Below are 23,492 nucleotides of genomic sequence, written 5' to 3' on the forward strand. Positions count from 1 at the left end.
TTTGGAGCCAAAATAATAATAGAAAGTAGTAAAATCCCCTTTTTATGATAAAGCAGCAATGTATTAACTCATATATACAATTTGTATTAATTCACACACACTGGGCATCACATCATAGTAATTTTTTAGGAAATTTCCTCAAAAACACTCAGTATAGAGCATACATATTCTTCTCAGGAAAGTATTGTAACTGCTTAAGAACACATCTATCTTGCACTAAGCAGTGGTTTGCTCCCTCAGTTATGTCACATGACAGCACTGATTTTCATATCTATATGAGCGTTTTTTGCTCTTTCTGAAAAACTCCATCAACTGCTTTTTCTGATCAACTTCTTAGAAGTTAACCCTGGTTCCTGCAAAAAACTACAGAATCAGTCACAGCAACAGCCATGCAACAAATCCGCACTCTCAAAAATCTAGCAGGATCTGTCTGTTCCCTCAGACGTTTCTCACCCCACTGATTTCTGCCCTCATGAAACGGAACCCAGAGGGAACAAGCTGTTCTGCCGCTACATCATCCAGCCCAGTTAGATCACACATACCTCACGGACACACCAGTAACACAACTTGCAGCTGCAACTAACAGTGCAAGTATGTACTGCAACTAACAGTGCAGGTATGTACTGCAACTAACAGTTGCAGGGAGCACAGTGCCTGTGGAATAGCAGGCCACTTAACTTCCTCAGTCTTGCCTGAGAAAGTGGCCTGGGAAATCATAAGGAGGAATTAAAACAATCCTCAAAGATAGAAAACAGCCTTGCAGGTGCTGTTTGTCAGTTTCTTGTTTTCTTGCAAGAGAAGGTCGAGGGATGGTGTACCCCACTGACCAATGACGGTGATGTGTTAGTTTACTAACCAATACGAGTTTTCTTTTCTGTACTTTTCACGTATCGGTCTATAAAAAAGACCTGAGGTAATAAACTGCAAGAAATTCTCCAGTTCGACTCCACAAGAGTCTGTGTCGTTCTTCTCGCCGTTCCCAATAAAGCGACCAACAGTGCAGGTATGGGGCTTTTTTTGCCATGGGATATAGCCAGGCAGGTTAGTCAGCCATCTACTAGGACAGTCTCCTGATGATAACCAAAATTTATGTTCCAAATTCAAAAGACTGGGTCAGACAACGCCACTGGCTGGCTAAGGCTGTTCTGAAGAAGCACACTGCTAAGCTATCACTGAATTATCTTCTATTTATACTCTCTAGGTGTCTAATCTCAGCTGCTAGTAAATGGCAACAAAGCAAATTAGCAGACGCATCAATATTGAAGTATCCCACCTGCAGAAAGGCCACTGACACTAATGAAGCACACAGAACATTACTAGAAGATATGCCTCGCTACTTCTGAAGGAGTAAAATGGCAAAGAAATAATTCCAAACAATTCTCTTTCAGCAGAACAAAAGCATGCAGAAGTACGCTGTTTTGATATTCTCTGTGTGCAAGAGAGCTCTTCCACACAAACACTTTACAAACCGTTCTGCCAGCATGTTCTCCTTGCATACTCATCGGCTTTTTCTGCTCACAAGCGCTACCACAGTCTATCAATGGCATGCCAGTTTTATAGAAAATTTGGTAAGAATTAGAAGCCACTTAGGAAAAACAAAGCATCTTGGAGATTGACCAACACAACCTTCAACTATAAAAATGGAATCCAAAAGAAGGCTTATTAGAGACATTGCAGTAAACTCAAATTAGTCCTCCTTCAAAGAACCTACCCCAGAACATAATGACACTTTCTGTTGTGTAGTCTCACATTCCCCACAACCTAGAATCATGCAGAAAGACAGGACAGCCTCAAAAAAAACCAAAGTTCTTTCAGAATTGTTAATGTCCTCCTAAAAATAGTATGAACAGTGGAAACCACCAGCTTCACTTACATAGACAACTTCTCCAGCCTACTGAGTTTACAGGAGGAAACAACTTATTTTCCCCTTATGGCAACAACTTTGGAATAAAACATCCTGAAGGATCTACTTCCTTTTTCCCAAATCTAGGCAGCATGATATGTGAATGATACATATTAATAAACCAAAATTGTTTAAGGAAATGGACAGGAACAAGGTTAGTATCTAAAAGGCACAGCAAGTCTGTTCCAAAGCAACGTGTTATCAGCTCCACACTGAACTTCATTGACAGGTCTTCTGTAAGGAGGCAATGAGGGGCTCCAAGAGTCTTCAGCAGGACTGACAAGTCTACCTTTTTTCTGGACATACTCCTCTGCTCTATACACAGCATGTTAGAAACTATATACAATTAAAGAATTGTTCACATCAACCCTGCCTTTCTTGTAGAGTGTAGCTATACAGAACCAAAGGCTGTTTCACATACACAATTCTAACTGGAAAGCTTTCCACTGCCAATAATAGTAATTTCATCTTAATCCCCTTCCATCTATGCAATCACATTTTCACCCTTCCAATGAAACAGGAGCCATCCTGCACACAAGACCATGCTAAGACTACATATTAGGTTAGGCTAAAAAGGCAGAACATCAGTGTGACATCTTAGCACTGATGTTCAGGGCTGTATCCTTAAAGACTGCAAATGGTAACTGAAGTCCTCACAAGCAGCTGCATTACAGGGAAAAACAAGTAGGAAATATAAGAAAGTAGGAAATATAAGATTATTCCCTAACTAATAGCACAAATAAATAAATAAATAAATGCTGTTTTTTAACATTAAAAAAGCTGCATTCCAATTTCTGAAAATTGTGAAATTCACAAACTCTACGCAACATGTTTACCCAGAATTTGAGTCACAAATATACATACCTTCCTTCTGCCCACAGGCTCCCAAGGAGAGACATCACTCCATGAAGTGTTACGAAAGTAGCTTTCACCTGCATCAAAACTTTTAAGATTCTAAAAGTAAAATAAAAAAAAGAAATGAAAACAAGGCTTTTGCAGTCTTTTCTGAATATGAAGAAATTCTCAGTAGAAAATAAGGAAAAATAAGAAAGAAAAACCCACACAAAGAGAGGATGACTTGGAAGTCACAAAACTCTATTCAAAGAAATTACTTCTTTGATCATCTTTAATTTATTTTACCTCAAATATTTGTCCAGCAGACTGCCTGGTAATAGAGTAGGAATTCTGAACATTTCAGAGTTACTGAAAATAATATAGGGAGTGAAAATATTTACACTTGAATTCCACTGCTTCCAGCCAAGGTCACTGTGAACACTTAAAATATTTTCCCCCTCTACCTTCATCAGTAATATTTCATTGCTTGCTTCCATTTATTAACTTACCACTACCATTTACTTTGCAACAGGTTTTAGTATTAAATCTGCATAGCATTGTTATATTTTTAACTTGGAAAAACAAAAGACATTCACAGTTGATTTCCAAGAGCTGCTTTTCCTGAAGTTGCAAAAGCAAAAATATTTGTGTTTGCAACAACTGTGTCAGGGAAAGCAACTGTCCTAACAGCCTTCTTCTAATTAATCCCAGCAGAGCAGTTCACATCCCTCAAAAGTCAGCTACTATCCTAAAAATACTAAGTTCATCTCCAGATTCCTGAGACCCACATATATTTAAACACAAACTTAATGAAAGAAAAAAAACAAAAAAAAACCAACCTAGATTCCTGTTTACTGGGCATTTCTGAAGTCCCTAAACTAGATTCAACAGCACGCGTGAATGCTTGGATGAAACACAGGCTACAAATCTAGGCTTTACCCATAGAAAACTTGCATCTATTCTCCCCTCACATTCTTCCCTTTCACAAATCCCTCTTCACTCAAAACTCTGCAGATACTTAAAGGCAGCATGATTTCCATCTCTGTACCAAACTCCACTGCAACAGCAGATGCAGATAATAAATAACATTTAAGATAAGATGACCTTACAAAAGGAGTGGAATTCATAAATCTAATAGTTGGTGTTAAGTGAAATTTAGCAGCAACACAGAATATAGTCAGCAACAAGGAGGAACAAAGCTTCAACAATCAAATACAGAATCCTACTTAATGCAGGCTCTGTCTACACTAGGCTCTTGCCCATTTGCACCATGCAAATATGAGCATTCCTGTGTGTTCAGCAGGTTACAGTAAGCCAGAACATCATGCCAGTGATAATTTGATTTTAACTTCATTATTCAAGAATTTAGAAACATGCAGCTGAGTTTGCAATACGCTGTCTACCTTTTCAACTTTCAACCATCAAGTATGCTCAAAGAGAATCCAGAAAAGTTCAGGGCAACAATAAATACATCCCTTGCAATCTAATCAACACCTAGACACTGAATGAGTCATGTATTTGTCCTTCTACCAAACCTAAGAAAAACCCAAAACAAAACAAACGAAAAACCAACCAAACAAAAAAAACCCCAACACAATCAGGAACCTTAGAAAGAGCTCTTGCATGTAGCAAAAGAACAAGAGAAAACCCAGAACTTTAGATAGAGAAAATGAAGATTTGAGATTTACTAAAACTTTTTCAGTAGAACATGCTGGAGTAAATTATACAATGTTAGAAGGTCTCTTAAAGTTTATGGCTTATCTGAAACTTGTTCTGTTTTTGGTTTGAGAGACAGGCTCCTACACTTAAACACCACATTTCCACAAGCCAAAACCACATAATACATCTAGATAATTTTGCTGAAATAGCCATTTCCTACAGAGGAATATGTATTAATAAAAAAAACCCATTCCTATCAATACATTTAGTCAGTGGTGCAAATGATTGTTGTGAACACTAGCTTTAAACAGAGATCCACTAATTAGTTATGCCCATCCCACATTTCTCACTTCCAGCGGGGACAAAAACAAGAAAAAGGAAAGGTAATAAGAAAGGAACAAAGCCCTCTGAGAAGCCTGACTAATATCCTTAAGCATAATAGTTAATTTTAAGTTGAAAATAAAAACATTTTTAAACTAAGAACTGTTCTCCCCTCTGTATCAAAACTATCATGGTTTTCCATAACAAAAACAAAAAAATTGAAAGTTTAAATGAAGACACCAAATCATAGAATAGAACATGGAACCGTTTGGGTTGGAAAGGACCCTACAGATTATCTAGTTCCAGCCCCATCATCATGGGTAGGGATGCCACTCAATCAACCAGGCTGCCCAGGGCCCCATCCAACTTGGCCTTAAACATTGCCAGGGATGAGGCACCCACAGATCCTCTGGGCAACTATGCCAGTGCCTCTGCACCCTCTGGATAAAAGTTTTCTCCCTAATATCTAATCTAAACCTACCCTCTTTTAATTTAAAACACTGCTGCCCCTATCTGTCCGTATAAAAAGGGTTGCAATGAAGTCTCCCCAAAGACTTCTCGAGGCTGAAAACCCCAGCTCTCTCAGTATGCCTTCAGCTTCAGAGCAGAGGTGCTCCCATCCTCTGATCACCTTCATGGCCCTGAAGATCGTAATATGTTAGAAAAGCTGGAACAGTTTATTAAAGGAAAACCTCTGACCATACAGTGTAGTTAAACACACTAATTGGAGAATCAAACTAGTACTCCAGCCAAAATGCTCATGTTTTCTTCCTAGCAGAGATCAATTAACCTAAAAACTAATCCATTTGCTCTCTAAGCTACAAAGATGAACTAGTCATACATGATATTCCTTCATCTTCCACACAAACTATTGTCCATTATCACGCCTTATAACAACAGTGCAAGACCAATTTTAAGACCAGATGCAGGTCATATTTGCAGCATATCATATTTTAATCCACTTCCTATATTGTCCATCCCCTTCATAAAAAGTCCAGAAATCAATCTCAATATTTGAGAAAACGAACAAACTTTAGGTACTTCTCACTAGATGGTCTTCAAGATCCCATCAAACCCAGGGCCTTTTATGATTCTAAGTTTTATTAAAACCTCACACATCCCATGCTACCAAAAAGAAATACCGTAATTGTATGAACCAAGTACAAATCAAGCTATAGAAACCACCCTTCCTACTGCTCAAGTTGTACCAAAACTAGTCTCAGATTACCTGGAAAAAGCAAATTGAAATTATGAACTTGGTTGAGGGAGAATTATTTGCAAAAAAAACCCCTAATATGGTACTTTTTGGACCAAATCTCATAGAGGTTTCTCCACAGTGGAAATGTTTGCCAGGTTTCCCACCACCACCCGTTATTAAAAATTAAGCAAAACCAACTAAATGCAAATTGTACATACTCCCAAAAACCCAACAACGAAACAATTTATTAGTTATTTACCACTGAACTCCATGCAACCATCAAAGAGACCACAAGCAATTTCACAGTAAAAACCTGTCACCATCAAAATATTCCTAGTTCAAATGTTCAAGACAAATGCAGCTTCCAAGTTAGAAGTGTGATTACAGAACAATATTAACAAAATAAAAACAGCAAGTAAATGGAAATTACTAGACATTATAATTTTCCTTGAGCTATTACAACATTTAGATATATACAACACTGTTCAACTGCAATAACAAAGAGTGTTCCAAAATAACTTATCCATGTAGTCTTGAACAATTTTTTTTTTCCAATTATTTACAGAATTTCAGAAGGAAACCACCTCAAATGACACAACAGCACCCTTATAGAGTGTTAAGCCTACTTTAGTACTGCCATACAGAAGCAATCAACCTCTTGACTGTCGTCAATTTCCAGTTGTGAATATACTCAACAGCCAAAAAAGCCTGTGCACCAGCTCACTGAAATACACTATTGTTAAGAAATGGCATTACATTCCTGTGTTTGCACTTTTTTGGTATTAGGCTTGCCAATCTGATGGTGTGCATTCTTCCTGATTGATGCACAGAATTTTCTTCTGGAGGTGGCAACAGCAGTACTAGGTTTATCTTAATTGCCCCAGTACACCTGCATGTACTTTCTAAGATGCAGAACCAAACTACAACTCAATAAGACCATGCTGGTATTTTTCACTGGACACTAAGTTTAAAGGCTTATCTATTTTCAGAAAGACTTATGATTTGTATGTCTCTTCAGAGGCTTGCCCTTCGTATGTGGTGGAATGCCTTTGAGAAGACTCAGGTCCTCATCTGCTTCAGACTTTAAAAGAATTGAAAAAAGTTGCTGCATAGCACACAAGTAACAATTCATCAGTAGGTGTTATTTTTTCCTGAAGCTGAACTGTTTCCTTTTGTTGAAACATTACTAACAGAATATGCAGCACCATCTGTAACACATCTAGTTAAGAAATACAGCCTCTTGCAGTGTTACATACTAACACACTAAACTCCTGCCCTGGGTAGGAGCAGTCAGGTAATGAGTAACCCCTGAAGCAAGGCCCCCCAAAAAACACCTATGGCAGAAAAGCATCATATATACACCAGGAAGTGAAATATGTATCAGAAGTTTCCATTTCAGATTGGTTTACATTCTTTCAAATGCTTTACCTTCAACAATTCCCTGCAGCTGTCAAGCCCAAGATCCACAAGAATGTCCTTCACCTTTTTTCGAGCCTTCCTTATGTTATCAAGGTTTTGAACAGGAATTTGAAACATTTTGCACTTTTCCTGGGGGAAGAAAAATACAACCAAAAAAATAAAGAAATAAAGAAAAAAAAAAGAGAGAAAATAAAAAAGAATGAAAAAAGGTACAAAATACTTGAACAGACAGATTTGCATTTAACACTGTTAAAATAAGAACTAAAATCTGAAAAGCCATAGAATAGAAATATTTAGGTCAGAAAAGACCTTTAAGATCATTGAGTCCAAACATTAACCCCCCACAGTCAGTGCACCATTATCCATGCCTCTCATCACTATCCCTATGTGTCTTTTAAATACCTCCAGGAATGGGGACTGAACTACTTCCCTTGCCAGCCCATTCTAGCACTTGGCAACCCTTGCTCTGAAGTTTTTCCTAATATCCAATTTAAACCTCCCCTGGTGCAACTTGCCCTCATCCTGTCACTTGTTAGAAGAGACAGATCCCCACCTAGCTACACACTCCTTTCAGGCAGCTGTAGAGTCCTAAGGTCTCCCCTGAGCTTCCCTTTCTCCAGGCTAAAGGAGAGTCCCCTCCTCATGGGACTTGTGCTTCCCCAGCCTCACTGTCCTGCTCTGAACTCACTCCACCTCCTCAGTGTCTTTCCTGTGCTGAGGGGCACAACACTGGACACAGCACTTGAGGTGAGACCTCATCGGTGCAGAGTACAAGCTCCATCACCGCCCTAGTCCTGCTGGACACACTTTTGCTGGTGTGGGCCAGGATGCCATTTCTTAAATATGAAAACCCAAAATCCTTAAGCCAAAGAAGTGGGCTCATTAGTATTTCCCAGTAGATCACCTAATTGATTTTAAAAGAAGCAGAATCTAATGTGGGGAGGGGAAAAAAATCTTCAGATTTCTTCTATCTACAGAAAATTCAAAATTTTTCCTTCAGATCTCTTTGTATTGACATGGCAGAAACACTGGTTTTGTAGGGTTTTTGTAAAGAACACAAACACCAGAATTTTATTAAGTTCTATTCAGAAAATTACTGTAGTATCATTTAGGAAGGAGAAATGCAACACCTTTCATCTTGAATGTTAGCATCAAGGTGATAAGTCTCTGATAATTTTGTTTGCTGTCATGCATGTAACATGCTTAAAATATAATTGCTAATAAAAATCTAGATTTCCTGCAGAAGTTTCTACTTTTGTAAACTTGTAAGGTATCCTCATGGGCTCAGCTTTAGAAATATGTCAGCCTTTGTCAAATCCTTCCTAGATTACAGCAAGATGCAATTTAGGCTGAGCTTTAAGAAACCACAGTGGACATAGAATGCAAAACCTAAGCCTAAGCCTGCGCTGGAAAATGTCACTAGAAGCTTCCCCAGTGCTTAAATAGCTAACAGAGGATTCAGAAGTGTTCACATCATCATATTCCTTACTGCTAAACAATTCACCCATCCAGGACACACTTGAACAGGAAAAAGAAATAAAAAAGAAAGAAATAAAGGAAATCCCCAAACAGTACTTCAGCACAATCAGTCTCAAATGTCTTGAAAAGCTGTACTTTACCAAAAAAGCAAGTTCCCTGTCAATACAAAAGCTCTACTCTGAATGATAAAACTTTCATGCAAATAGTTGCAAAAGCCCCTTCCACATAAGACACCAGCTACAAGCTAAGCCTGAAAAAAAATACAAACCCAAAACAACACAAAAAAAACAAACCCCACAAACCATACAAAAAATGCTCTAGTGTGTATGTAACCCCCTCAAACCTTAACTTATATACAAAACATATAATTGAGGGGTTAATAATTAAAATTGAAACAACTCACATACTATTCTTTGCTTCTTCTCCCCCAAAAGGAAAGGTGTGTAGAGAGAAATGGAGAGGGAACCCCATTTGACAGATGCTAGTCTTGTTTTCTAATGTTTTTTATCACCAAGTAGTCCAGAAGACATTCTGATACCATTGGGGTGGGTGTAGAACAGGAACCTAGAGAGAATGGAATAAATCAGAGTAACTGGACTAGTATTCTCTCAAAATGCAAAGAGCAAAAATTTGACATAAAATCAATTTCACTCTTTTCAAAGCGAAGTCCACCAGGAATTTGCAGAGTCTCTAGTTAAAGCTTTAAGATCAGTCCCTCTATGACAGCAGGTTATGCACATCAAACCCACGGTCCAGTGCAGGTAACAACAGAGCCAACTGGACACCACCATGCCCAGATCAGCCAGAAGGAGACGTGGTTCAATACATTAGGCTCACTGCAAACAGTCCCCCCATCTCAGTCTTCCAACTGATATGCTGACACTACTGAAGAATGTGAAGCAGGCATTTGTTGAGGCATGTTTAGCTCACAAGTAAGAAACAGTCTACAAGGCATAGTATGCAACATCCATGTACCTCAACAGTCTTCTTAACCAGTAATTAGTCTGACATTTTTAATCCAGGAGAAAGAAAAACACATGAAAACCACCATTGTAACAGTAAAAACTTGAATATAAATTATTTTCCAGTTTCCAAGCAGTTGGTCTTCAATCCAAAGGTCACCATGTGCAATCACAGCAGTGTTATTCAGTAGGTATTTAAATAACCTTCTTGGGAGTAAAGATCTTAAAGGATCTCACACCAGAATCATAAAATGACATAATGGTTTGGGTTGGAATTGTCAGGAAAATTAATCCACAAACACCACAGGTTTATGTCCAAAAAGGAGACAGAGGAGTCCTTTTACTTTATTCGAATAAAGGGAGAGGCCATGGGCCATTCCCCTGGGGTCTCTCAAATTTTTGGAGGGCACAGTCTCCTTTTTACCCTGATTTCCCAGCCACATGTCCCTTCTCTCTTTCCTCATTTACTGAGGTACTTGAGAGGTACAAACTTCCCAGAACACCTAATACTCTTGTAGATTTCATGGTGCTTCCTCAGTGCCTCTTTCATCCTTCGATGGATGCCATCCCATTACTTCTGTTATCTCCCAGTGATAGTTTCACCTTATCAGCAGACCCACAGCTCGTTTGTAAAGACAAACCTGTCATTCCTCTCAGAATGGACCTTAAGGATTATGTAGTTCCAGACCACCTCCCTTGGGCAGGGGCACCTCCCACAAGACCGGGTTGCTCACAGCCCCATCCAAACCTGGCCTTGAACAGTTCCAGGGATGGAGCATCCACAACTTCTCTGGAAAACCCCTGCCAGTGCCTCACCACCCTCACAGTTAAGAATTTCTTCCTAATATCTAATCTAAATCTACCTTCCTGGAGTCTCTCTATCCATTAGACCAGCAATGCCCCACCATAAAGGTCACAAAAGATCAACCTTCTAAACTGACTTCCTTGAGCCCTCAGTTTAATTCCTTGATTATTATGCAGTTTATTATCCACATTTTCATACTAGCAATTTATTTTTCTTGTAGTTCAGACACTATAGTTTGCACTTTGGTTCCATACATTTGTTTGTCCACATTCCATTCTTAACAAGCAAATTCAACCTGAAAGGACTACAGTAAAACCAAACTGGGGTTATCAAGAGTCTTGTTCATTTTACTGTGCTGCCTCCCTAAAAGACAAAAATTCATCCTTCACTGCTTTTAATTGTTGTTTCCAAAAAAACTGATAATGCACTGAGTTTTCAGACTCAGTGTCATTTCATAAACAGAACCAAGGCAAGTTTCTAACAAAATAAAAGAATAATTTTAGCAGCTGATGTCTTAAATTCAGTTCTAAGAAGGCTGTTCAACTCTTGCTCAGGCATTTTAGCCATTAAGCTATTTCTGCATTTGTTTCTTGTTCAGCTAACATCTCCATAATTATATACACTGTGGAACTTTATTCAACACTACAGGTTCCTTTCCTTTCTACATTTGTTATCATAGATTCTAACACTCAACTAACTACATTTGGCTTTTCAAAGATTACAAATGCAACTCTTCCCTTCCAGCAGTACTGCAGTATTTTTTCAAGACTAGCCTAAAAGGGTAACAGTTTGCACAGTATCTTAGTAGTCAAAGATACCAGCTTACAAAGTAACCATCTTTTACTATCATTTCTCCGCACTAAAAAAAAAAAAAAAGCAAAACCACTAACATTGCACCTCTCAAAGTAAGAAGTCATAATAAAATGCTGAGTTCCTATTCATTCTACTTCTTAGACCCATTCTTATTCACCTTGGAAGGAACCTCGAGAGGACACCAAGTCCAGCTTCCTGTAATTAATTGCAGCCAGAGCACTCTGTTTTGGCCAGTCAGGTTTGGCAGCCTCTCTGGGCAACCTCCTCCAGTGACAGACTGTGCCCACATTGAAAGCTTTCTTCCTTACATGAAATCCACACGACTTTTGTTTGTAGTCCTACAGGAGGCAAGCATTTGCAAGCAAACTGAAATGGACTTGGTGTGGAGCAGGCACAAAGAAGATGCACATATGTGTGAATCCATGCATTCAATGGGTATGCAAGTATTTACAGCAAAATCCAGTGAACTAGATAATCAGGAATTTCTAGAGTTTTCAGGAAAAGATGCATGTTAGAAGATCCACTGAGAAAATGGCCATAATGTAACCCTTTTAGACACCAGATAATCGGTACAGAAGCAAGATCTCCAGATGTGTTCCTAAGTGGTTGGCCTTCACTAGTCTGTTACTCAAAGAACTGTTTAGAGTGGGGAAATTATGAATGACTTATGAAACTTTGTCCTTTCATAGTATCTGCCTTGGAAATTGAATCATTCTTAGTTTTTGTAACTTTTACCTAGTAACTGTCACTAGTAACTGCGAAAGAGACTTTTATAAAGACTTTGGTCTTTTTGAAAGGTTTGTACCTTTTATAGGACCTTTATAAAAGTTTACAGGTTTGGAGCATTTGGGTTGGAATATTTTGAAAGGTTTGTTTACCAACTTGTATTTCAGCAGTTAGCAGAACTGACAAGCACCAATAAAGAATTATTTCATTATAGAAAACTCATTAGAAGTTGACAATTTAATTTAGTATCAGCTCAGAAAACAATAAAAACTGCTTCATTCATGAAACCAGAATGAAAGCATGTGATCTATTTCTAAGAACACAAGGACACTGGAGGGCAGAGGACACAGCTAGGAAGACAGGCACACTAAGAAACTTCCTAAAAGAATCAGAGTTTGGCTTGGCAATGCCAAATTTTACTCTCACCAATTTTGTTTCCTTTCTGAGAAGCTTACAAGTCCACTAAGAAATCACGCCTGCGGATGTGCTCAACCACACATTACATGGTCAGTTCCATTTCCTGGACTCTTTATCTCTGCCTTCTGGAAGAGACCCAACCGGATTTACAAGCACATTATGTCGGCACCATCAAAGCTTCTCCAACCTATGGAGGGAGAGGGAAGAAAGCTTCCTAAAGAAAACGTTGATTAGATGGATGCTATTCCTGTTTGTTGTTTCATCTGTTTTAATTTAAAACAAATTTAAACAAAATTTAATACTCTAATAAAGCTTACAAAGTTTGTCTCTTTATCTTCTTATATTAAAATTTCTATCCAAGGGCAACTTAATAGAAATCTCAGGTAGAGAAAAAAATTTAACTCTTCCTTGTCCAGGTATATCAGAAACCTCTGGGTATTTCAAATCATACATCTCTTAGACTCATAATAATTCTGCTGTTTTCATGGCTATAAATCATATAAACATCTGTTAAAAAGGTCACCTTACCCAACACCAAGAAAACCATCATTCAACAGCTGCCATCAAAATGAAGAGCAGTAATACATGTAATGATGTAGATGAAGATGCAGCACAACAACCTGCATCTTACCTAATAAATCTAAGCAAATTTAGATCACAAACTTCCACTACTGTGGTTTAAATAACTATTGTGAAGGTTTCATTAACCCACAACCAAGTCCTTGCTATCCAAGACTGGTGAGAGGAGACAAAGGAACACTACCATAAAGGGGCACTACCATTTCAATTCATGGAACCTTCCAAAAGCACTAACTCTCACAATACTTTGACTGCCTTGGGAGTCCCTTCTGGGCATCGGCTGGAACCTGAACCTCGATCTCTGCAGGATTAATAGTTTATTCTAGGTGATATATGCATCTGCATAGAGTCCACTCAAATCCTGCAGGATCTGTCAGCCCCATGTGCATGTGAGCAGAACAGTCACATCCCGAGCACAGCTATTCCAGGATGGAGTACCACTGCACTTGTGCTGCACTTTGTCAGCTTGGTGTGGCCCCAAAACTTTGCACTTTACAAATGCACACAACAGTCCACCACACAGATTATCCAAAACCTTAACAAGTCAGAAAGACGACAAAACTGAAAAAAACCCAAAAACCTAGGGCTGTGCAACAGGTTTCAGAAGGACTGAAGTGTTCAAACACAAACCAGCTCCACCGGCAGTAACAGAGCCCAAATCCAGAGGCTCCCAATGGAAAAATGTAAGGCATAACAAAACTGTGTGCACTCTTCCTTGTTTGTAAAGATCTGCTGTAATTTATGGGAGATGTTGTTTTTACAAAACTTCCATGAAACAAACCACAGAAATTATTACAGCTTATCATATAGAGTATACCTTATAATAGGTCTTATTACAGCTTAGCATATACTTTATTTCTTACCCAGTTCCTCTAACTATTGTGCTGAAAAAATTCCTTTTTTTTTATCAAAATTAAAGAGAAAGTTTATTAAAAGGAGCACTAGGATTTCTAGAATATAGATAGATTCAATAACCCAAGAATCTTTTTAAGTATTTCATTATAGCTCTTTACAACTGTTTTTTTACAAACACAATTTTTTGTTGAAAAATTGAAAAACCAGAAAATTGTTAAGGGCAACAACGAATTCCTCCCCAGTAATTTACCCGTCACAATTTTATCAGCTGAAAGTGAGTTGTTGCTCATAACTTTGACAGTACAGGACTGAACCACTGTAGGAGTCAGACACGTGTCTTTTATTCCGTTTACAAACCCGAACTGGAACTCCCCATTACCTGCTCTCGACCACAAAGCAAGAGCACTCAAATTGTTTTCATGGCTTGCATTGTCTGGATTGTGTTTATTTACATTATTCATAAACTTTTTTCCTAAAAGAATGCATTGCTGAGGCACCACAAAGATATTCCACGTAATTTTGCATCCCATTAACCGGTGATGAAGTGCTGGTTCTGTAGGTGTGCCGTTCCTGCCCATGCTACAGTTTGCCACAAACTGTTTCAAATTAAAACAACTCATTAAAAGCAATTAAAGTTATTCACCCACATACTTCAGAGCAAGCCATTAAGCTGGCTCCTTAAACGTTTCATCGCTGAAGTGCGACCTGGAATTAAACAACAAACGCGAGGAGCGCGGTGATAACGAGCTGTTCACAGCCGGCAGCGGGGCAGCGTCCCCGTGTAAAGCGCCTCACGCGATGGGGCCACGCCGGACCCGTCCCGTCCCTTCCCGCCCGCTCGGGAAAGCAGCTCCGAGCTCGCGGCGCCCGCCGAGCCGAAAGAGCGCAGCCACCAGGGCGTTCGCCGCCCTCCGCCCCGCCCCGCCGCACGTACCCGGCCGGGCTGCAGGGGGAGCCCCCGCCGCCGCTGCTCCTCCTCTTGCTCCCGCTCCTCCTCCTCCTGCGGCCGCCGCCGCCGCCCGCCGCGGTCCCGCGCCGCCGCCGCCCGCCGCGGTCCCGCACCGCCGCCACCCGCCGCTCAAGGCTCCGGCGCTGCCCGCGGCGCTGCCGCCGGTGCCGCCGCTCCCGCGTTTCCGCCTCCCGGCCCGGCGCCGCGGCCGCGCTCAGTGCGCGCCCCGAGGGGGCGGCAGCATGGCCGGGGCCCCGCGCGCGCCTCCCTCAGCGCCCGCCACCCGCGCCGCCGCCCGCGCCGCATCAGCCGCCAGAAAGAGAAAATGGCGCTCGATCTGGCAGAGGAAGTGACGTTCGAGCTCATTTGCATGCCAGGCGGCCAGCCAATGGGGAGAGACTCGGTCAGCGCTCCTATTGGCTCCCCGGATGGGACGGGCGGGGCTGGGGGCGGGACCTCAGTTAGGGGCGGGGCCCAGCCTGGGGCTCACCTGCGCCCCTTCACACCTCTAAGGGGCAGCACTGAGAGCTCTCGCGAGAGCCGTGACGTCACACTAGGGAGGAGCTTGATGACACCATGCCCAGGTTGTCACGTGAGCACCCAGCACTGGGCTGCATTGGATGATGGGAGGAGCCTCATTTGCATCTGCTGCATTTTGGAGGCCACGCCCACCCACACTGGCCAATGGGGCAAGGCAAGGCCTGGCGGGAAGGCTCCCCATTGGAGGAGCTCCTGTGGGCGGGGCTCACACACCTTGGCGCCATGGTGGGGCTGGGCTGGGGCGCCTTGGGCAGCAAGGCACGGGGCAGGGCCCGGGCCCAGGGCCCCTCTGGTGACGCCATCCGGGAGCGTGGCACTGCCACACCCATGGTGCTGGACGGCTGTGAGGTGTGATGGAAGACACATCGCTGCAAACGCTCTCTACCAGACGTCTCCATGCCTGTCCACTAACGCAGGTCTTGCTCTTCCCATGATGGCGGATGGTTTCTGATGGACACAAGATGCAAACAGAGCCAATCCCCTGTGCGGGCAGGCAACAGCCATACCACAGGGACCAAGACAAGTGGCCACAGCAGCAGGATGGGTGACTCTCCACCACCGAGACCCTGTGGCTCTGCCACCAGAGCCGGCAGGAGGCCAGTCATGACAAGAGAACATATAGGACCATACTGAGTCCCATGCTTGGCACATCAGGACCTTCTCCCTGCATCCTTACCATCTTCCTGGCACAGCTCTCAGCCTTCCCTCACAAGGTTGACCTAGCTTTGCTCAGGCCATTCCCAAAAGCTTCACAAACTAATGGCTTCAACTAGAGATTCCCTAAGTGTTCACTGTGTGAGTGAGATACTCATCAATGGAAGCCAAGGCAGTTTTTCCCAGGGGCCTGGGCAGCCACACGATTTCACTGTTGGTCTACACACAGCTCACTCGCAGGTCAACGTGCACTCAACGCCTGTGAAAGCCACAGCAGCAAACTGACTGGTATCTTCTCAAAAAGTAATACAAAACAAACATTCACTTTGGTGGAAAATTATTCCTTTTTTATTTTTTGCAGCAGTGGCCACAAAATTTATTTATCTTTGCAGTCAACATTCCAATAAGTACATTGAAACTTAATTAGATTTGGGGTTTTTTTTTCTGTTAGTAAGTTCCTTAGCCATGTACTTTGAGCACAGAGTATACGCAGTAAGGTTGTAGGTAAAAGCATTTACAGAAAAAAGGGGCAGCCATCCATGAGAGATAAAGTATCCATAGTAGATATAGGACCACAATATAAAAAATTGTTACTTGCAAAAAAATGTTTCAGAGCAATGAGGGATATGTCCCACTTAGTTTAAATGTAGCATTTAAAATAAAGGTATTAACCTGTCTAATAATTCATAAAGTAAAATAATTGAACATGGCTCTGCCAGTATGAAAATGCCCAGTGACTCCCACATAATCAACAACATTAGACTTCCATTACTATGGAATAATTGCAAAGTGTTTCAAACAATGGATATGTTAAAGAGATTAAGCGAAAGGTTAAGAGAAAACATTTGTGAAAGGGTCTTTCATGGCTGAACAATCCAGCAAAACTGTGGGATATGTCCTCATTTTCACAGAGCCCCAGGATGGCTGAGGTGGAAAAGGACCTCAGGAGGTAATCTGGTCCAACCCCACATTCCCAAGCAGGGCCACATGAAGACAGTTGCCCAGGGTCATGTCCAGATGACTTTTGAGACCAACCAAAAGTGTCTTCTATCAGGTGGTAAAAGCAGGAGCTACTTTATAAAAAGGACAAATTAAATGTATCCACATAATAACTTCAGTTGTAAATCTGTTACCTGTTTATCAACAGCTGCCAAATCCTGCGGTGTGCTCAGCAAAATTGGGTCATGTTTCAATCAGGTGGAGTTGGTGCTCATTCCCTTGGGGAAGGAGGTTACATTTACTCATTGCAGGACTGACATTGAACTGTAGACATTTGAAGTAGCTTCATCAGCCACCAGCACATGCCTAAGAGTTTCCAATGTGAAACCTGTGACCAGGCTTCAAATGTCTTCCCTTGTAAAGAAAACAAACACACACACACACCCCCTCCCCTGCCAAACCGAACAAAGAAACAAAAAAAAACAAAAACAAAACAAAAAAACCAAGGACAGCAATTTGCAAAATCAATTCAAGAAGAGGATTTAGAAGAAGACAAATGGATCAGGTTAAGAGGGAGGAGCAATGTATGTATTCACTTTTCCTTCAAGTCAACAACAGTTTTGCAATATAAAAATAAGTGGGCTTGGGGATAACGGAGTGAAGTCAGAAAGACACAATGTGAAGAAAAGTAAGCAAGTTTAAAAGTCAGCTTTTTAAGATGTAAGTAATCCAATGGATTGGTCATTTTCTTTGGGAATGTATTTGAAGATTAGTACTCCTCCAGCTGGAGGACATCAAGAAATTTAGCGAACGTAACTTTGCTGTCATAAGAGAATTGTTTAGGTACTTTACCAGGTCACATTTAACAGTAACATATTAAGTAATATTTTTGCTTATACTGTTGGGCACTTCAGGTCGGGAGGAAGTGACAACAGCAAGAGACTGCTTTGGTAGGTCACAGTGACTTGTGAGTGCCTTAGTTCTGTCCTGTCCTTCCTGTGAGCAAAAGTCACAGTTTCAGCTCTTGCCATTAGCTATCTCCAAGCAGAACAGCGGGAGCAAAGTGCACCCAAGTGCAGATGTACAGACAACAGCTGGGTTGGCAAAAGGGGCTCCTCAGAGTCTATAGGACAGTAAAGAAAATTAATTTCTATAGCTGCCTTTGAGGTCCCAGAATACAATCCCAAACCAGTACTGACCTAGATGACTCAATTGAGGAAGTGCAAGAGGATAGAGGAGAGCTCTATCTTTTAACAGGGATTTGCAGCCAATATTTTTCCCTTCAACTCTCCAGTACATTTTCTACATCAACTTATATTAATATAATATCCTCTTGCTTTTGGAGAAGATGCTTTTGGAGAAGCACATACTGGTCTCAGTGATCATCTTTAAAACTGCCTGATGAACATGTTCATTGGTCTATTCTAGATGTTTAAGGATTAACGTAATTACTTTACACACTCTCTTTTCAACAAGCAGAAATTGTAAGGTCTCCCTTTGCATGGTCTGTTATGTTTAATTTGCCAGAAAAAAGTGTTCATTGCTTGTTATAGTGTTGCCATGATTCTGGAGAAATAGGAGACCTTGGAAGTTTCCAAAGGAGCCATGTGCCAAGCCTCCCATTGCAACCCCACCCTTCTGCTTCCTGCAGGAGACCTTCCCAAATTCCACTGAAGTCCAGAAAGACTTCTACTGAATGACATCGCATTTCAAACAGGTTTTCATCATGAAAAGAGGAGTTTCTCTTCTAGAAGAAGAAAAGGAAACCAAGAAGCAAAGCACAAAGAAAAGGCAAAGAACAATGCCAGGCAAGAAGACATTATGTGAAAAGTAACCATATTCAAAAAGTTGTATTAGTTCAATATGAATATTTTTATATGAGAAAAATGTGAAGATTCCCAGAGAAAAAGTTTTTCTCAAATACTTGTGATTCTGACTGAAGCAATACCACTTTTTTTACTAAACAGTGTTTATCAAGATGGCTTTACCTACAAAAAATTAAGACTTACAATTACTGTTAAACTATGTGATTACTTGACTAAAGGAAAGATGGATCTTAAAAACCCAGCCTATGTTGTAGAAAGGAACTAATTATTCAGACAAGCTAAGAAGGAAAGATAACTAGAAAAAAAATGAAGAATTGATTCAAATCCATCCACTAATTAGGATCTCTGACACCAATTGACACTCAGAATTATTCAAATTAATTTTAGTTAATTTCAAATTAATTTCAAATTTTAGAATTTCAAATATCATTGGGAAATTTTCAGTTTCAATTACATTGAAGCATTTTAGCTAAATTTGAAAAGAACATGTCAGAGATTAAATTTCTCTAATTAAAAAAATCGTAACATCTGCACAGTAATGCAGAAAATCTATTCCTCAGTAGGTGTAAATATTCTACTGTAAGAATTCCATTGGAAAATACAATTCAGTCTACTTTTCATAATTTCACATGAAAATGTTTCACAAGAAAATGTTAGAAAAAAGAATCACCAATGCTTTTGCCAACACCTTGCACAAACAATTCTGGTATTTTCTTTTTAGATGTTCTCTAGTTTTAGAAGAGGAATTTAAAAACAGTTTTAATAAAAGATGTTGTCAATCTTTGTCTTTCTAATGCTAAACACCCCTTTAAGTCTGATCCAATTTTCCCTAGGTTGTTCTGGAAGTACAGAGGTGTGTGTCTACCAGCACCAAAGGTAGATGACTAACTCTGTAGGACTGCACATTTGGTTCACACAGTAGGGTTAATAAGGCTGACTAAATCCACTAGAATTTCAATGTTTCTACATTATTTTGGACTTTAACACACCAGAGAAGATATCAAAAGAATAAGCTGTATTTTTCTCACCTCTATTTTCTCTTTGTTCAAGTTTTACCAGGAAATAACTTTCCTATATTGCTAGATATCACATGTAATTTGTGTGATAAATAAGTTCTTATACATGCAGATTCCTATTCACTTACCCAGCCTTTTTCTTATGATCTCCATCAAGCAGGCATTCCTATAAACCAGGATCATATAGCTTCTTTCGGAATTATGTACATATTACATATCAAGTATTTTTCTTTATTCAGAAATACTGTTTATCAAATTCTGAGAATAAATGTAACTCATGTATATATTCATTCCTATAACCACAGTGTTCGGATTGTAGTCTTCAAGAACATGCAACATTGGCTTACCCCATCTTAGCTCAGCTTCTCGTGCTGGGCATATGATGGGAGATGAGATAAAACATAAAACAACTGATGTTTAACAGAGCTGCAGACTAACCTATAAAATAATAATTAATGGCTTGTTGTCTCTAGATTTAAGTGAAGTTGTTTTTTGGGTTTTTTTTAATTACCTAACCAAACAAATAACAAGCCTTGTCATTGGCCAAGTATAAAATAAAAGTATTTCATCTAATTCTGAGAAGAGCTGGCTTTGGACAGTTCCTACACAATGGTTTTGGAGTTATTTTAAGTAAATTAAAGCCTCTTTTTTCCAGCCAGCATTCTGCACACATACATGAAATAATTAAGTGAATATTTTAATGCTTGACTTGTGCCATTCACACATAAAAGAATTTTTCTATTAATTTAAAAGATAACAGCTTTAAGTGCAAAATAACTAACACTTTCATTAAATATGCTGTTTATGGCCACTCTCAAAAAGTTCTTAGTTCCTTTTTAAAAACACAATAGTCCCATTTGAATATATCTGGGGTTGAAGATCCTTTGGCCATTGCATAAGAGAACAGACACTTAAATTTAAAATTAGAATGCTTTAGCTACATAACAGCATGAACAATCCATTAACTTGCATGGATTCAGAGGTTTACTGAAATATTTCTGGGGGAAAAAAAGCGCCAAACTAAACCCTCAGAGATAAAGGTCACTTACTGCTGAGTCATTGCAACCTCTCTAGACAGACTGGCCAATGCCCACCACTGATGACTGGCAGACTTGCTCTTGGAAATTAGATTCTTCAGCTGGGTAGGTGAAAAAATGGCTGTGAAGCTTCTCCCTCTTCCAAAGCTGACATATAAATCCAAGTCACAATATCTAAAAAGTTTAAGAGATTATTGAATTTTACAACTTTTCAGATGCCTTGTGTTGACATATTCCTAATGGGGACAGAAATGTTTACCCTATATGTTGTAAAATATTAGGTTTATATTGAGTATGAGAGGTACATACATCCGCTGGTAGGACAGCAAGCAACTTTTTGATGTCTGGTCTTGGCTAAAAATATGCAGGTTGGAGAAGGAATTGACTGATTTCATCAATATCTCTAAGCAAATTCTGAATAATTTAGGTGGATACCATTTTTTTTCCTTCAAATTCTAAGCATTGCTTGAAAAGAAGATCGAAGAGGCTGATTTAGATTATATTCCAAGATTGCCTTATCAAAATTAGGATCTTCATTTTATCTTACTATGACAGTTTGCCACACACTGGTCTGGCTAGAGAGGTCCATAAGAAGGCTGCTGTAATCTCAGGAAAATTGTAAAGGTTGCAGACAGTAGCAGATTCGCAGCTGACAAAAAAGTGCTCAAGAAAATGTATGGGTTTTGTAAAATTTGCCATAACAGAGCTGAACAGATTCAATTGGATTCAGTGCAAGCAAAGGAGGAGCAGCATGGTGATGATTAGGAAAAATCACTTCAAAACACAGCACCTAGGGGTGATCGTGAAGAGCCTAACTCTGTTCCTATTTTTAAAAACAGGAATGAGTTTGAAGCTACTAATATGAAAGTCTTCCAGACATTATTTCTTCAGCCTTCTCACAGTTCTCTGGAACTCTCGTCCTATGCAGCTTCCTAGGGACTTCTCCTTTAAAAGAACTATGCTTCACATCTACTAAAAGGCTCTGTATCTTTTTTCTATATATAATAGAATAACTATAACTAATAATATAATAATATCATATAATTACAACTAACTAATAGAATGAATGTTAATTGGAATAACTATTCACTGTCTTGTGGAACAGTATTGGTACAGGAGTCAGATAACATAGGAGAGGGTGCAGAAAAATAAGTTGTTTCCTAGATAACACAAATGTGTTTACTGATAGTAACTTCAAGTGTCTCTATAACCGACTGAGCCGAGAGAAGCTTCTACGTTGACCCTGCTACTGAGACACTGTGACTTTGTGTAAATAATTGGTTCAACATCCACTCTCCTGTCTTGAATTAGATTTTTAGAGTGTTACTAGTAATAGTTAGTTACAAAGTGCATAAACTCAACATATATATTTTGTCTCGGTTTGAAACATAGGTATCTGCTAGGGAAGGCAGGAGTCTCCCTCAGCATGAAAAATGTCAACCCCCTCCTTCCGAATTACTATAATTCTTAACTTAAGGGGCTCTCAGGCCCCTCAGAGATCTGGGGATAGGAGTAACAGTTCTTTATTAGTATGTATTACAAGGCAAACAAACAACAGTAACTATGGCATTAATAACAAAACAGAACCAGGGACCCCGTGACAGCTTTCTCGGCCGAGACGGGAAGGGATGGAGAAGAGGCTTTGTTTCACAAACCCCCTCGGGCGGGCGGTGCCGGTGCTCCAGCAGGACTCTGAGGAACACCCAGCTGGAACAGCAGGAATGAGCAGAAGAAGCAGAAGAAGCAGAAGCAAAAGAAACAGAAGAAGTAGCAGCTCTGTCTGGGTTATGGCGAATTCCTCTCTCCAAGCAACAACAGCTCTGGGTGTGTCCTGCTCTGAAGATGAAGAAACCAACCCGCCGCAGCTGCCCCCGCCCTCCCTTTTACCTGCTTCCCTCCCCCCTGGGCCCAGCCAAACTCTTCGTATTCTCAAGCACCCAATAAGTACCAACATTCAGGTTTCCCCGCAACCAATGGGGAAAATTCTATAGGTGAGAATGAACAGAATGAAGGACACCTAACCCCCAACACATATAAATAAATTATAAATACAAATACAAATATTATAAATGTTATAAATTTTATAAATATTATAAATTATACAAATATAAAATGGAATCACTAAACTTGGTTTGAAAGGAACCTTAAAGATCATCTCGTTCCAAACCTCCTCCCATGGGGCAGCGCAATTGCTTAAAGCCCCATCCAACTTGGCCTTGAGCACTTGCAGGGATGGGCCATCCACAGCTTCTCCAGAAAACCTCTAGCCAGTGCCTCACCACCCTCACAGTTAAGAATTTCTTTCTAATATCTAATCTAAAACTACCTTCTAGGAGTCTCTGTAACCATTAGACCAGCACTGCCCCATCATAAAGGTCACAAAGATTCAGCCTTCAGAACTTATTCTACCAAGCTCTCAGTTTAATTTCCTGATTACTGTGCAGTTTATTTCTACATTCTTTTACTACTAATTTGTTTGTCTGATATTTTGGACATTCTTCAAACCTTCAGTTGTACTTTGTTTCTATGCATAACTATCATTAATAGGAATGGGGCATCCA

At 40.0% G+C, this 23,492-nt stretch overlaps 2 protein-coding genes across 10 annotated transcripts in view; both read right to left on the reverse strand.

The window, feature by feature from the left end:
* Positions 1 to 15,256, reverse strand: part of ADNP2 (ADNP homeobox 2) — a 43,988-nt gene extending 28,732 nt beyond the window's left edge. For 7 of the 9 annotated variants that reach the window (XR_009276829.1, XR_009276828.1, XM_058831394.1 and 4 more), the window contains exons 1-4: positions 14,905 to 15,256; positions 9,217 to 9,377; positions 7,344 to 7,463; positions 2,768 to 2,857 (exon numbers count right to left, since the gene is read on the reverse strand). Coding sequence is in view for 7 of the 9 variants with exons in the window: in XM_058831394.1 (XP_058687377.1) it covers positions 2,768 to 2,857; positions 7,344 to 7,451 (198 nt within the window). In the remaining 2 variants the exon portion in view is untranslated. The remainder of the gene's footprint in view (positions 1 to 2,767; positions 2,858 to 7,343; positions 7,464 to 9,216; positions 9,378 to 14,904) is intronic. The other 2 variants (XM_058831392.1, XM_058831391.1) reach the window with 2 other exon arrangements.
* The window catches only part of LOC131575658 (probable 2-ketogluconate reductase), a 173,918-nt gene that overhangs the window by 130,729 nt on the left and 19,697 nt on the right, over positions 1 to 23,492 (reverse strand). The gene's annotated exons all lie outside the window — the stretch shown is intronic.

The sequence above is a fragment of the Poecile atricapillus genome, chromosome 2 (genome assembly GCF_030490865.1).
Source record: "Poecile atricapillus isolate bPoeAtr1 chromosome 2, bPoeAtr1.hap1, whole genome shotgun sequence".
NCBI lineage: Eukaryota > Metazoa > Chordata > Aves > Passeriformes > Paridae > Poecile > Poecile atricapillus.